This window comes from Filicampus tigris, chromosome 1 (genome assembly GCF_054856515.1).
Source record: "Filicampus tigris isolate MCC_2025a chromosome 1, RoL_Ftig_1.0, whole genome shotgun sequence".
In the NCBI taxonomy this organism is placed as follows: domain Eukaryota; kingdom Metazoa; phylum Chordata; class Actinopteri; order Syngnathiformes; family Syngnathidae; genus Filicampus; species Filicampus tigris.
In genome coordinates, this window is record NC_141217.1 from 37,570,558 (window position 1) to 37,585,745 (window position 15,188).

General features: G+C 45.7%; 2 protein-coding genes and 1 long non-coding RNA gene across 4 annotated transcripts in view; all 3 read right to left on the reverse strand.

The window, feature by feature from the left end:
- Positions 1–15,188, reverse strand: part of LOC147153949 (uncharacterized) — a 50,176-nt gene that overhangs the window by 10,022 nt on the left and 24,966 nt on the right. For both annotated transcript variants that reach the window (XR_015087849.1, XR_015087848.1), the window contains exon 2: positions 8,420–8,564. This is a non-coding gene — a long non-coding RNA (uncharacterized LOC147153949). The remainder of the gene's footprint in view (positions 1–8,419; positions 8,565–15,188) is intronic.
- Positions 1,894–5,705, reverse strand: hoxc4a (homeobox C4a). The gene is made up of 2 exons (XM_086045165.1): positions 3,366–5,705; positions 1,894–2,828 (listed from the first exon to the last, which is right to left on the reverse strand). The coding sequence occupies exons 1-2, from the start codon at positions 3,853–3,855 to the stop codon at positions 2,449–2,451; spliced, it is 870 nt and encodes a 289-aa protein (XP_085901291.1). The 5' UTR covers positions 3,856–5,705; the 3' UTR covers positions 1,894–2,448.
- Positions 12,003–14,723, reverse strand: hoxc5a (homeobox C5a). The gene is made up of 2 exons (XM_086038284.1): positions 14,285–14,723; positions 12,003–12,717 (listed from the first exon to the last, which is right to left on the reverse strand). The coding sequence occupies exons 1-2, from the start codon at positions 14,721–14,723 to the stop codon at positions 12,509–12,511; spliced, it is 648 nt and encodes a 215-aa protein (XP_085894410.1). The 3' UTR covers positions 12,003–12,508.

Genomic DNA, 15,188 nt, shown 5'->3' on the forward strand with positions numbered 1-15,188 from the left:
GTTTTGCCTGACTGCTGATTTTTAAATAAATAAAAAATTACATATCTTGCTAATTCTGCACGGCTAAAAAGAACCCAAAAGACACAGAAAAAAACTCTCAAGAACACAACTGTTACAATAACAACAAAAGAATCATCATCGTCATACTTGATGATTTTTCTGCTGCTATCGGGCCAAATGTTCATATTGGATTTGGATTCGTGTTTCAAAAACACCACACACAGGCTTGCTTGCATTGCAAAAACTTCAAGCAAAACTTCCACCAAAACTGGATGGGTGGGCTCACCTTTGAATTTCTCAAGTAACATGCGGGCCACGTGACATAGCATTGTTACCGCCCACCCTCCTCGTCACTATTCTGACAATGCAAGCTAACATTTCTACACAGCACTTCCCTTTCCCTGCACCAACGTTCCCAGAACACGGTAGAAGAAAACAATTTTGAGCAAATTGTAACTTTAGTTTTGGCTCATGGTGACTCCAACGTAGAGAGCTGCAGGTCAAACGCACTCGCGAAGCTCACCTCCACATGATGCCAAAAACGAAGTAAGACAAGGAGTCGTGAGTCTTGACCCGCGCCTGCAGGCAGAGAAAGCCGAGGCCAAGGGGACCCGAGCCCGAGCGGGTCACGGGGCGGGAGGGGGTCGAGCACCCAGCTTGAAACGAGCCTAATGGGACAGAAAATGTGTCCTCGGCGTGAACTCGGCCTTCTCCCATGCACCCCCCCCCCCCAAACTTCCATCAAGCACCTTTTGAGCGTGGCGACACGGAGGCGAGGAAAAAAGGCCAGTGGAGGGATGCTGCATGCTGACTGTGGCCAGCAGCAGCACACATCCATTTCTCCAACGTGTCCGCCAACATAAAGGCCCCTGCGCTCATTTTTCAGCCGCGTCTCATCGCTATTCTGCAGAGGGGGCAACCTCCCGCCACATGCACCACTTCACGCTTTTGCTCCAGTCTCCAAAATTCCGCTTAATTCCCACCCATGCACACGCATTTTCTCAGGTTATATTCACCATTTCAAACTGTCAACCGGATCATTTTTTGCTGTGCACAGAGAGATTGGTGGTGGAGAATGGCGCTTCCTTTTATGCGTTTTATGCGCCCACCATGCACCCCCTCCCCTTAAAAGGAAAGGCAATTTGATTTATATACTCATGTCACAATTTCACAAATTCATCAAATTCGTGTTTTTTTAATATCTTAAGTGATGTTTGCATCCATTTTACCGTAAAGGTGTGCATACCAAAATAACTGAATATTTAAACGTAGACTCGTTTGGAAGTATTTTTTTGCAGTGGCCAGTTTTGCTTTTAAGTCACATCACAACAACAAAAAGCAGGGTGGGGGGAAACGCGCCCTCCGCAAGCTTCAGGCTGATCCCGTGGTGCTGCTATTTTCCCTTAACTAACACCACATTGACATTTAATTATTTTATCCAGTTTTATTTTTGCACATGTGGAAATGTGGTGGATGGACGAGAAGAGCAGGCGAACTATCGTGGGTTGCACAAAAGCAATACAACGATTTTCCAAAACAATGTCGACCCCCCAAACACACTGCAAATGTCCTCTAAATTGATTCGCATGCAGCTTTGTGTTCAAGTCACGCACGCGCACGCACACGCACGCATTGAAATGCGCAGCAATAGCTGAAGGGTTCAGAGAGACATGCAGCTTAAAAAAAAAATAAGAAAAATAATTATTCTCGTTTGCTTCACATTCAAATATCCACACTCGAGAGGGGCAAATTCCACTTGCAATGAGCCAACGAGTCAGCAAACGTCTAGAAAACTAGAAGACACTCATTGTTTTATTGAGCAATATGATTAGCACAAGTACACTAAACTCCGTTTATTGCATTTCACAATAATCAGTTTTAAAAGGTCCTAAACACAACACCGACACCACGAAACCAAACTGTAAATAAAAAAAATCCTGTTTCTGAAATACACGAGGTAATTGTCACATTTTTATCCTAAACATACAAGTTCAAGATCAATGGTGTGTTTCAGCTTTTGTTTTGTTTTTCTAATCCTCCCCTAATACCAAAAATAATTATATTGATGTCCTTCCAGTGTTGTTTGAAATAAATAGATTGTGCATTTTACCTGGGCAGCAGGGCGAAAGAATGGCCCATAATAATATTTGGAATAGATGTGTAATCATCTGCATTTTCCCCTTCATTCAAAACAGAATAAAAACACAATTTCAAACGAGTCTCAAATAAATTAAACCCTGTATCACGTATAAAAGAATGCATCGGTATTCGCAGTCATCCATGCTATATAACATGCATTTGATAGAACGTCGGAACACCGCACACGATGGCTACGAAAAAAAACAAAATAGATCGTCATTCTATAAATAAGCAGTTCTCTTCTCTTTTCTTCTGTTCTGTTCTGTTCTGTTCTGTTCTGTTGTGTTGTGTTCTCCGCCCGCAGTGGTTTTATAACCTGGTCATGTCGTCGCCGTGCTGCGCCGCGCTCAGTTCATCGGAGGCCGCTGCGGCGCCGGTGGCCGCGGAAGACGCCGCCGCGCCGGCTGCCGACGCGGCGCTGGAGCCCGACGACGACGACGACGATGACGACGACGACGAGCGCACTTTGGTGTTGGGCAGCCGGTGGTCCTTTTTCCATTTCATCCTGCGGTTCTGAAACCAGATTTTGATCTGGCGCTCGGACAGGACCAGCGTGTGGGCGATCTCGATGCGCCTCCTCCGAGTCAAATAGCGGTTATAGTGGAACTCCTTCTCCAGTTCCAAGACTTGCTGGCGGGTATATGCTGTCCGAGACCGCTTGGGCTCCGTCCCGTTGTAGCCCGAGTTCACTGGGCGAGGGTGCAGGGGGAGAAGAAAAGAAGAAGAAGAAGAAAAGAAGAAGAGGAAGAAGAAGAAGGACAAGACGGGATAAAGGAGGGCTATAAACATGGATGTGACTTGAAAGATTTATGGGCACGTTTGGGATATTGAAAAGGCAACTTTAGGAAGTTGTGCTGGGGACACTCGCCGCAGCCAACGAAACTAAATTATTAATGCAAGATTACAAAGCAGATTTTTTTTTTTTTTTCTCGCCCCTTCTCTTCCCGGCCAGCCCTTCTTATTCATATGTGCCCCTCGCTCGCTCTCTCCCTTTGCATGGCGCAATACATAACAGCAGAAGCCACATGGTGATACGGCTGCCCTGAGTATACCTCGGCTATAAAATTTATGGCGGGTGTAATTACCAATGCCGAGTCGTAAATCCGCCTCAATTGTGCCATTTCAAAAGGCTCGCCTGCTATCGGAGCAGGGGCTGGCAACGAGATGGGAGTCGGGGGCTGATCAAGGGGGGAGAGGGCGGACATAAACACGCAGCTTTTGCCTACCGGTGCTGACGTGAATCTTCTTCATCCACGGGTAGACCACGGGCTGCTTGGACGAGGCGGCGGCGCTGTTGGGGTGCTCCGGGAGGGCTTGGTTGCAGGCGGAGGCTGCGGCCGGCGGGGTGGCGGGGGACATGGACAACTGGGGGGTCTCGCACGAGGCGGGCTGGCCCTTGGCCGCCAGCAGGTGCGCGGAGTGGGCTATTCCCGCGTGTCCCCTCGGCGTGTCGGGCTCGGGGATGCTTGCGCAGTTGAACTGGCGCTCTTGGTAGCCGGCCCGCGATGCAGCGTACAAGTCCTGCTGCTGCTGCTGCTGCTGCTGCTGCTGCTGCTGGTGGTGGTGGTGATGCTGCTGCTGGTAGCCCGGGTCCCTGGCGCGGCCGTAATATTCGGGGCTATGCTCGGGGATGTAGTTGTTTTGCGAATATTCCTCGCATGGAGGAAATTTCGGATCAATGTAGTTGGACTCCATCAAATACGAGCTCATGATCATTAATTTGGCGAGTGCTAAATAATTTTTCTAGCTTTGTCGTTTTTCTGCTCCATAAAGCCCTCCTACTTGCGAGCAGCCCTGTAAAGTTACTTTTACCACGTGAGCCGGCCGGCCAATGGCAGCCGACCTGGAGGTGCCCGGATGAGGAACCAGAGGTGTTTAGCATACCTCCAGTCGACTCGCCATGCATGGCGTCCTCACTCCAAGCTGCCTCGCGCTCGCTCGCTTGCTCGCTCTCGCTCGCTCTCTCTCTTTCTCTCTTCGCCTTATTCTCGTCCTCGCTCGCTCTCAGCTTGCCTAAGCAAAGCCATTGATCTTGACGACAAAACTAGTAGCTTACTTGCTGACCAAGGAGGAAGAACAAAACCCGCCACGGTCCCAATTATACATGGAACAACGTTGCAAGGACAACAACAACAACAATAGCTAACAAGGAGTAGGCAGCCTGCACAAAGCTCACGAACGAAGCCAGCAGCATTCAATTCTGAAACCGATGACAAAACACGGACAAAAAAGCAACGGCTTGTGCTTCAGATGGGCAAGATGTTGTGCTCGATTTTGAATTCAGAAAGATGGGTCAACACATTCCAAGAAGAGGACAAGATAAACATATTTCCAAACGTATAAATGCTTTATAATCGCAATTAACCTCCTTTGAATTTCCCATTTTATAAAATCATTAAATCATACTTAATTAACTAATTATTTCATGAACTCAAGAAGCAAGTTTTTAGGGGGGAAAAAATGTAAACAATTATTTGACCATGCATCCATCCATGTTCTTCACCGCTTCTCCTTTTGACCTTTTATTGAGGTCCATTTTTATTTATCTTTTATGTGCAAATACATTTCAATGAAGTCATTATTTCAATACATTTTTTCCACAGTGAAGCACAGGGTTATTGTTTGAACCGTGCATAATGTTACAGAGGTTTAGAATATCATGTTAAATTAGCTTTGTACCGGATTGTTTTTTTGTTAAACACTTAAGGCCTACTAAGCAAGTGAATGTGAATTTTCCAGCTCAATCTCTTTTTTAAGGTGCTACTTGCTGCAAGACAACACTCGAGAGCCACTATTTAGAGCAAGAGTGCCCATCATGGTAGTCCAGATGAGTAGCTGCCACACCTGTAAGCCTCCAGTGAGCTTCATCAAACGTCTTGAGTTGCCATTCTGTTTTAAATCACCCAATTTGGAAATTACCATATTTTCTTTCAATAGTACAGTTCAAAGGTCAGCGACGGCAGTGAACAGATGATTTACCCCCAAATATTTTGAGCAAAATTCTTATTTCAGGAGTGTGTAACTAGTGCCCTCAGCATGAATCCATGGCCAAGAAGTAGCTCTCACTTTGCAAAAGGTTGTTGACAGATGAGCATTCATGCCCTCACTGAACCGGAAATGAACCCAGGCCAGGCCAATGGACGACTACACCATCGGCAAATACGGAATCAAATGCATTTGGGAAAAAAAAACATATGAAATCAATGAATGTATTTGAAATTTTAACAAGAACTAAGAAATAATAGGACAAATATTACGGGAGTCTTGATCATGTAAATGGCTGACAGAGCCCTTCAAGAACAAAGCGGGCTGTGATTGACCCCCAAGCCATGGTTTGCCCACCTTGCTCTGTGGTGTTTATGTTTGTCGAGCATGAAAACGTCAGATGTGATTCTGTGACGGCTGTGGGGAGGGGGGCGAATTTTCAGCTGATACAGGCCTGCTCATTTACAACAAATTACTGCCTGCCTACATGGGTCACAGCTTCATCGGATGAGGCCATATTGGCTTGTTTTGCCAATTTAGGAAAAGGGAACAAGCACAAACCACAAGGATTTGTACGCCTTTTATTTTTATCAATTGAGCGCTGTAACATCACTAAGCACATAACACACAAACGTTACAGTGTCATTGTGTTGCCACGTGTCATTGCAGCCCATGAAGCATCTTATCAAGTCACAAACTTGATTAGATAAGCATTCCTACACTGAAAAAAAAAATTTTTGTATTAATTTTATTTCGGCAAGTCATTGCAAGAAACAAAATCTGGATCCAGATACATTGTCTAAGTACATCTTACATCTTATATCTTATATCTACTTAAGAAAAATGTAAATCCAGATGATACTGTTGTGTGCAGCCACTTGTATGTATATATATATATATATATATATCCCTGTGTGGATTTGAATGTTTTCTCCGTGCCTGCGTGGGTTTTCTTCGGGTACTCTGGTTTCTTCCCACATTCCAAAAACATGCATGGTAAGTTGATTGGACTCTCTAAATTGCCCCTAGGTTTGATTGTGAGTGCGAATGTTTGTCTCTGTGTGCCCTGCGATTGGCTGGCAACCAATTCGGGGTGTCCCCCGCCTACTGCTCGAAGGCAGCTGGGATAGGCTCCGGCACGCCCCGCGACCCTTGAGAGGATAAGCGGCATCGGTAATGGCTCACATAAGCCATATACGGCCCAAATTAAAACATAAGACCATAGACAGCAAATGGGTGGTCCAGAAGACACCTTCCTCAATGCAAACCTACTTGCAGTAAAACGAGGTTTTGCTTATTCCAGTGGGCCTGGGACAACATTGATTTTGGTGCCGCTGCCATTTGGAAATCCATCCAGCTCCAACATCTGAAGCACTGAGCAAGTTAGCTCTGCTTTTTTTTTTTCTTTTTCTTTTTAATCGCGATGCATGGAAACTTGTCATGTGAATGTTGTGCACTTTCTTATCTGGGGGTCAACTGCATCCGGCACAACAAGAGCCTCTCTGTCACTTCCATGTGGCCTATAGGCTACTACTTTTTTGCCTTCAATTACTACTACTACTAATAATAATAATAATAATAATAATAATAATAATAATAATAATAATAATAATAATAATAATAATAATAATAATAATAATAATGTCTGATGGGGAAGAGGGTGATGATCATGAGACCGCGTTGCGTTCGCGGACGCCCGGCTTTGTGGGAAAGGCGCGTGACATTTCTATTAGCGCTCGCGAGGATGTCGGAAGCCTTTTTATAGCGCAATAAAAGTCGTAAATCAGTCAGGTTGAAACGAGGGCTGCCTCGCAAAGTGTTCGGCGAGGTGGCGCAGGAGAGCTGCACGGCGCTGCCCGGATGTGGCTTGCACAGCTGGCAGTGAGCGCGTGAGGACATGTGCGCATGCTCGCCGAGGCTGGTGGTGAGTTGCAGATGCCCATGTATTCCCGTAGAGACGTATTTGTGATTGTTTTCAAGTGCACACAAATTCGGTTCTACAGGGTACATATAGACAACTAATGCGGATCTCTCAGCCTTTGTGCAAATGCGCCGCAGCATCCCGACCACTCAACAGCTGCATCGTGTTACTCGAAATGGCGTGCATGTGCGCGACGCACAAGAAAGCATGTCCACCTTCGAGGCAGCTCTTATACGAATATTCAGTCCCCGACAACACATCAACACAAACACACACGCGCGTGCACACCCACACACACACACACAGCCAGGCCTATACAAAGGGTCGGCGTGACAGCGCGGATGAAAAATAAGTTTCCATTGTTGCCAAGCATTTCTTTGGGCTTGCGATTAGCATAGTGACCGCTCGCTAACCTTTCTTGCTGCCACTCGGAAAGCTAATGAGAAAAGGCGGCGATGAAAAATGTCATATTGGACATGTGGCCCTGTTTGTGGTTTATTAAAAACGGCAAACATACGCCAGATTGTGAATCGATGGGCATTGATTATCAGTGGAAGCGCGCGACAGACTCACCCAACCCCGTATGAAGCTTTCGCCTTGTTAAAAAAAAAAAAAAAAAAAAGTCACAAGAAGACGGTGTGAAAAATGAAAAGTGCCATTTGACGTGGCGATGCGGCGGCCTAGATTGTTGCTCCGCGAGGATGCATTTTAATCCGAGTTAGACAGGCTGACCCGCGCTTCACCCCGCGCGTTTGACTGCCGCCAATAGTTCACTGCCAAGCATTATTGATGGAGGGACACCGATGAATTCCTTCTCCGCACAAATGGCTTTCAGATCGTGCGCCCAGTTCAATAACTTGCTATAATGTACAAGTGAAAAAGATGAGGCCCTCGGGTGGATTATTTGCCTGTTTCATTTATTCATCGGAGGGCTAATTAAACGGGCCCTTTGCTAATTAAAAGTCGTACACGTGTATGTGGGGAACGCAGACTATGTGGTGGTTCCGCCTGTGAATTGGTGGCCCAGTGGCACCTCACCCGAGCGCTGCAATATTCCTGATTAAATGGCCATAACGCGCTTTTAATCAAAGCCTTAACAGAATAGACTGCGCGCACACAGGTGTAATAACAATAAGCTATATCGTCTAATCCCCCCCACCCCTCCAAAAAAAGTTTTAATGAAGTGCAGTCGACAGTCGTGCGAGAGCTGGAATATGACTATGCGCTAAAAGCAGCAGGGAAGAAATGCTCTCAGCCCCCCCAGCCCCCCACCCTCAGAAAGCAAAGTGCCTGTTTGGCACTTCCCGTGTTTCATGTGCAACTTGAAGGACGGCGCTCGAGTCGTTTGCGTAACAAGCCCGACACGTGTCTAACCTTTTTTTCGGTGGCGAGGGGGGCAGCTGCTGGCCTGCAAGATGCGAGAAGTGTCAGATCTCCACCGCAAGACAGGTGGACACGTCCACGGCCCCACGCACCCACGCACGCACGCACGCACGCGCGCCCTCAGCCGTGGAAGGATCTGCAAAGCACAAAGGAGACACGAGATTAAACGTGGTGCCTGAAAGAGGATTTGGAACCGTCAAGATGCAACGTTTTCCAAAGGAAGCTCAAGTAAATGCAAAAAGTCACAAAAGATGAAAAAAGGGTTTTCTGTAATGGTTTTGTCACGTTTTCATTATTTTATTTTTTATTTTTTTACAATGCATACGTAATGTAATGTCTTTATTTATGTTGCGTTCAACAATATGAAGATATCCTGGACCTACTTTTATTTGATATAAAATGTTTTTTTTTTACACTTTTTGTTGCTCACTTTCTCTTCAATGTTCCTTTAAGGACTTACAAGCAACTTGTTGCAAATCAGTCAAATAACCACACCACGTCGGCTACTGAAAAAGAAACAAATCCGGCACGTCTGCATGCACAACCTTTTGGATTTACAAGAGTCATGTGGTGGCCTGCTCATGGAAGTGCGTCCATGTGATGTGCATGAGGGAAACAAATTCTACACTCACTGCGCACAAATAAATTATGTAGATGGGTAATTACTTACAAACTTTTGGGGGTGTCGATTCTTTTAGGGAAACATTGCATATATATTATGCTGGTTTCCTTTCAAATAAAAGCCTAAATAAATTCAAAGCAGATGATTATTATTTTAATTGACGAGAACTGTTTATTTACGCTGCGTTCGATTGTTGTTTAATTTTCCCTCTTGTGATTTATTTGCAAATGGGATGAGGATTCCTTAGAAAGCAAATTAAAAAAAAAAAAACTCGCAATACAATGACTGGGGAGAGGCATTTAAGACGGGTCATTTTGACACAAAACCAAAACGAAAGAGTCCTCGGGTTGATGTCCAGCAATAGAAAGAAAGAGCACTCACGTCAAAATGCAGTCATCTTACAAATACGACGACTTTGCCTTCACATTGCAAACACATTTCGGGTAGCGCGAGGTGGCGGCACTTGATGCCTCCAATGAGGGCTGAGACAAAGAAAAAGTCACCCGGAAGTGACCTGTGCGTCTTGAATAATGACCGTGTCAGTTGCACAGGTCAGAGAAAGGAACAAAAACAGCACACATGCACGCTGCAAGTGAAAGCGGATGTTTGCATCGCTCCACTTTCAGTCCTGAGGCGCGAAAGCCAAAGTTGATCAAAATCAAAATGAGCAAATATCTCCATTTAGCGACAAAAAGACAAACGCTACGTACGGTTTACTTTACAGGGCCTACACGTACAGACACACGCACGCAAGTGCGCGCACGCACACACACTCATAAGGAGTGTTGCACAGTGCCCCCTATTGGAGGTGTATAACGCAACAGCCTGCGCCACAGGAAACACGCAACAATAATCAATAGCACATAGATGAAAAGAGGGCAATGGTGTTGTTGTTGCAAGCGCAACCACAACACAAATTGCAACAATTCAAGACCAAATGAAGTCTTCACAATTTACATGAGCAAATAAGTGACTCAATTTAACTGGTCGAGCAGCTTGTGGCTCTGACACACACACGCACACACACACCTCGACACAAAAAAACACATTCGTTCATGGCACTGCCCCAGTTTCGCTCCCTCACCCATCAAAACATCAAATTCAAACAAAGCAGACAATACACTCTAAAAGCGGTTGGGTTAAAAATAAGACCATTTTGGGTCAAAAATGGACTGATCCGTTAATTGGGTCAATTTAACCCACCTTCTTGCGTTGTTTTATACAAAAAAGCCATTTTTTGGGTGTTGTTTTGTACAAAACTACCCATTATTTGTGCGTTGTTTTCTGCAAAAACATCCCAGAAAGTTGGGTCAAATTGACCCAAGTAGTGGATCAGTCCATTTTTGTGTTATATTTAAAGTGTGCAGTGGTTATTTTTTGAAATTCTTTGTTCTTTAAATGATTTTTTAAAATACTTTTTGAAGGGATTTGAACTTAAACATGCAACAGGACAGATTTCCAGTTAATCTTTGAAAAGAGTTTCCACGTCTGTCTGCGCGAGAAGCCACTGACTTGCACTCAATTCCTCAGACACACACGCACACACACACACGCGCACACCCCCACACACCCTCCCGCACACATTTGTGGTGTTTGTTAGTGTTATGGCTGTGCAACAACACTCTGTTTGTTGGCTAACACGCTCAAAAAGCCTTAAAGCACTTAACACACACACACACACGCACCCCCCCCCCCCACACACATATTGTTCTCCTTTTGTTGAAATATTTTAAATGAATAAATAACATGCCTGCCTGTGTATTCATGTAAAACATTATTATTATCTAGCATAATTTTGACTGTATTCAATAATCCTAAAACCCATCGTAAAATGCATCTCTGACAAAAAACAAAATTTTACAATCATCACGTTTCAGTAAAATGTGCGGTGTCAGACAATTCAGTGTTTCTTTTTTAAGCAGTGAAATGGAAGGCGAATAGGCTTGAGAGGCAACTTACTGCTTGGATGCCTCGCAACATGCCCAGGGTCCGAGTTGCCCGATCCCGGCTTGCATCTGGCCCTCGGTGGCCCAGATCAGGCGAACGCAAGCATTGCATGCATGCATGCACGAACGCAGCCAGCTAGCAGCCAGCCGGCAGCTGCGATTGCCGGACAGTTCACATTATATATGATGTGTATATATCGAAGGTTTGTCAGCCCTTGCAGGCCATAAAAGCCACTTAAATGACACCACGTGCTTCCCAAGCACCATTCACAGGGCCTGCCGCGGCCAATTGGCATATGTAACCTTGTAAACTTTAAAATACCCGAAAAGAGGAAGACTAGAGGAAACGAGGGGGGGGGGATTCAATACATGGTCAACGTTTCGGCCACGTTGGGCCCACGCGAGCGGACGCTGATTCTCTTTTTCAAAGCAGCAAGCAATTTTGATTTGGAATCAGGAGGTAAGTCCCTTTTATTTGCTTTATTTTATTCCTTGTAGATCTTAAAAAAAAAAAAAAAAAAAAAAAAAAAGGACGACAGTACACAGGGTGTGCGCTGCCATGCAATTGTTGCGTTAAAAGCGTGCATGGACAGCGTGAGCATATGTGGTCTTGTAAAAAAAGGAAAGCAGACTTTAGCATGCACGAGGTTGTTTGCATGGGAAGGGGGGGGGCTGTGGGGGCTGTTATCACAGGCCAGGCGAGGCCGGGCGAGGCCGGGGCTTCCCTTCCTTCTCCTGGCAAAACAGGAAACAGTCTGTCTGGAAACGGGGGCAATAAAGTTTTATGGGGGCTTTAAACTTCATTGCGCGTTTGTCACTCGACTAAAAATGGCAAGGCTTTCAATGTGACCGCGTTTTTGAAACGATGCGATTACGCCGCCATTAGGCATCGACTCGTCAAATGTCATAAAAGCTGCAACAATTACGCCATGAGTGGAAACACAACACAAATAGTGCATGTCATCACTTTATTGGTTACAGTCAACAATGAAACTATCAATGGCGCGATTTATTTACCAGGCACCGCAAATCTAAAGGTGACTTTTTTTAATGACTTTTCGTTTTTTCTTTTTTGCCCGTCACATAATGATCACAAACAGTTGTCTTGGGTTACATACACAAATTCAGTCATTCACAGACACGTCACTGAACGCAGCAAATACATGTTACACGGAGAACTGTTAGAGGAAAAAAATGGAGGGGGGGAGTGGTTCACGTGATGAAGGAGTTAAAGTCGACGTGGTTTGATCCAAGTTGTAATCCCAACTCGGAGCTTGGCCGCTCAGTTTCTTGTCCCCAAAGTGGGCTGATCGTCGCAACAGCCACCGAAATTCATTTAAGCAACGCAAACCAATTGATCAACGTGAGTGAGAGTCAATACATTGGGTCCCAAACTGCAACGGCTGACACATAATTGCTGATGAAGAGCCACGTCGTGACGTCATTTCTCCCCGCAGTTCATCCGGAGGTCAGGCAGCTATTTGCAGGCTGCGGTGTGTTTCAATCAAGCCTTTATTCCTTCACTGTGATCTTGGAGTCCTTCTTCCACTTCATGCGCCGGTTCTGGAACCAGATCTTGATCTGCCTCTCGTTGAGGCACAGCGTGTGCGCGATCTCAACGCGCCTGCGGCGGCTCAGGTAGCGGTTGAAGTGGAACTCCTTTTCCAGCTCCAGAGTCTGGTAGCGCGTGTAGCTCGTCCTCGAGCGCTTGCCCTCCGATTCTGCCGTGTTGCAAACACAAGTTAGCAATCAGCAGGCGTGCCATCCGAAATACAGTCATGGGGTTGAGGGGGGGTGCAATTACGCCGCCCTTGATTCTGCATTCCTTTGTACAGTTAAAAGTAGAATTGCTTGGATACATATATGATGATGGCAACAAAAAAACGGCTCATGACCGTTGAATTGAAGCGCTAACATCAATATGAAGCAGTACTTTTAGCGTTGCACGTTTTCGTTTTGGTCTGCCAGTCACATGATACACATTGAGTGGTGCCAAGCCAGCAAGATATTGAAGGGAAAAAACAAGGTGGTCTAATCATTTACTACCGCAAAAATGTAGGATTCAAATGAAATAAATATAGCATTCAAAATATGTTAGCATTAAAAGCAAAAGTCACTCAGTTCTGGGATACATTATTATGACTACTCTGCGCACATTAGCGCTTATGCAAAATCTAAATAAACGTAACAAAACCCCTTTTATGAATATATTCCTTTTGATTGACTTGGATGAACGATGCATTTGTTCAAAAACAATGTTTGTTTTTTACGTTACTTGAGAACCGTGTCGAATATTTTGACTCTGGCTTCATGTTATTAAAATTGGTCCAAGTAAGACAAAAAGAAGCGTCTTCTGATATTAATGAAGGAAGTGCCAGTGTCAATCAAATCGGAACTTGAACTGACTTTTGGTGGACGCTTAATTGCTTTGCGTGGCGCTTACAATGAAATGAACAGACCTCAAATGACTAAATTATTATTTTGGCCCCAGAAATTATTTGTGACGTGTAACCATACACTCCAGGCAAAATCGCATTTCTGCTCAACCCGAAGAAATGCGGGTCCCGTGTTGGCACAGTAATAATAACAACAACAACAAAACACAAGGATGACCATTTCACGAACTATTTTGGCAAATTTCAGTGCTCATACAGCCAGAGGCTCCTGAACAGACAGGCGGATATTTGGAACGCTCCCTGCGGCTTCTGCCTGCCTGCCTGGCTGCAGGGAAGTTTGCATACGAAGTAAGAGAAAACAGAAGCATTTGCACTCAAAGTGTCCACTGTCCATCTGCAGCCAACTTGCGGCACCGCGTAGAAAAGAGTGCATGCCTATTCAAATCTTTTCGAGGTGAAAAGTTCAACCGAGGGTCGGGTCATTGGTGATTCCCAGAGTTCAATTTAAGGCTAAAGCTTCAAATACACACACACACGCACACACACGCACACGGGCCGATCATGTAAAAGCATGTTTGCTGCACCGAGAGAAGTATAAAAGAAGCAATAAAAGAAAATAATATTTGGAGGTGAATCTGTAATATTATTTGATAATTTTGCCACAGTTTGATCCTGTGCTCCAATTACTGCATCATAAATCAGCCCTCCGATCACCTCTTCGCCGTAATAGAGCAGCTTTACGAGCAATGGATGCCTTTGTCATAAAATTTATGACCGCGAGTTTTTATTATTTCCTGCGTTTGGCCTATAAAACTCAAGAGGCAAAGTGGAGCGCTCGAAAAGAAGTGGAGCATCCCGAAAGGGGGAATGAGAAGAAAGACCCAAAGTTTACCGTGGCTCATGTGCAGTTTGGTCATCCACGGATAAATCTGCGGTCCGCGCTCGCTGCCTTGCTGCTGGCTGCCGTTCGCCTTGCGGGAGCCCGTTTGCGCCTTTTCCGCACTCGGGTCACCTTCCCGGCTCCGCTCGCCGCCGGACTTTGCGCTCCTGTGCGGGGCTCTGGCGGCGCCGCGGCCGCACGCGAGCCCGCCCGAATCGTGCGCGGCCGTGGCGGGCTGCGCATGAGGTCCCTCCGCAGGGCTGCCTCTCGGGCTCCTTTGCATCTCGTCCTGTCCGAGCGAGCCGACGAGGAGCGGCCGAGCAAAGAGGGCGCTCCCGTTGACGCCTCCGTGACACAGGCTGGACCCGCGCCCCACCGAGCCGAAGCCAAACATTGGACAACTTGTCTCGCCCGCTTGCCTCACATTGCAGCTGTCAACATAAGAGCTCATTTTGAAAATCTCTTTGCACTTTTAGCGCCCAGATGCTTGCTGGATAGACGCTGCTTTTAGTCCCTGATTTGTGTCGATCATTGCTTTTCTTGGTAGCCCCGTTTGGAAGGAAAAAAAACGGCCTCTCCTTAAAAAAAATAATCCAGGATTTATAGGTGGGATAGCCTTTGCTATCGTGTTTTTTTTTTTTTTTTTTTTTTTTTTTAGTAATCCTTGATCCGATGCGCGCTGCCCAAATATGGCCTATTTGTATGGGATCACGTGCGCATGTTGGCCAGTCATAAATTGGCGTTGATACTCAATGGTGATATTGATGAATAGCAAAAACGTGTCCAGTAAACTTTGAGCTGCTGCTGCTGGGGAGCAGGGCGAGCAGACGTTCGCGAAAAAGGCCAGCACAATGGGACAAGAGCGTCATCTGCTGTTGGGAAGGGGGCAAGACGGCCCGGGAAGGGAAGCGAAAGG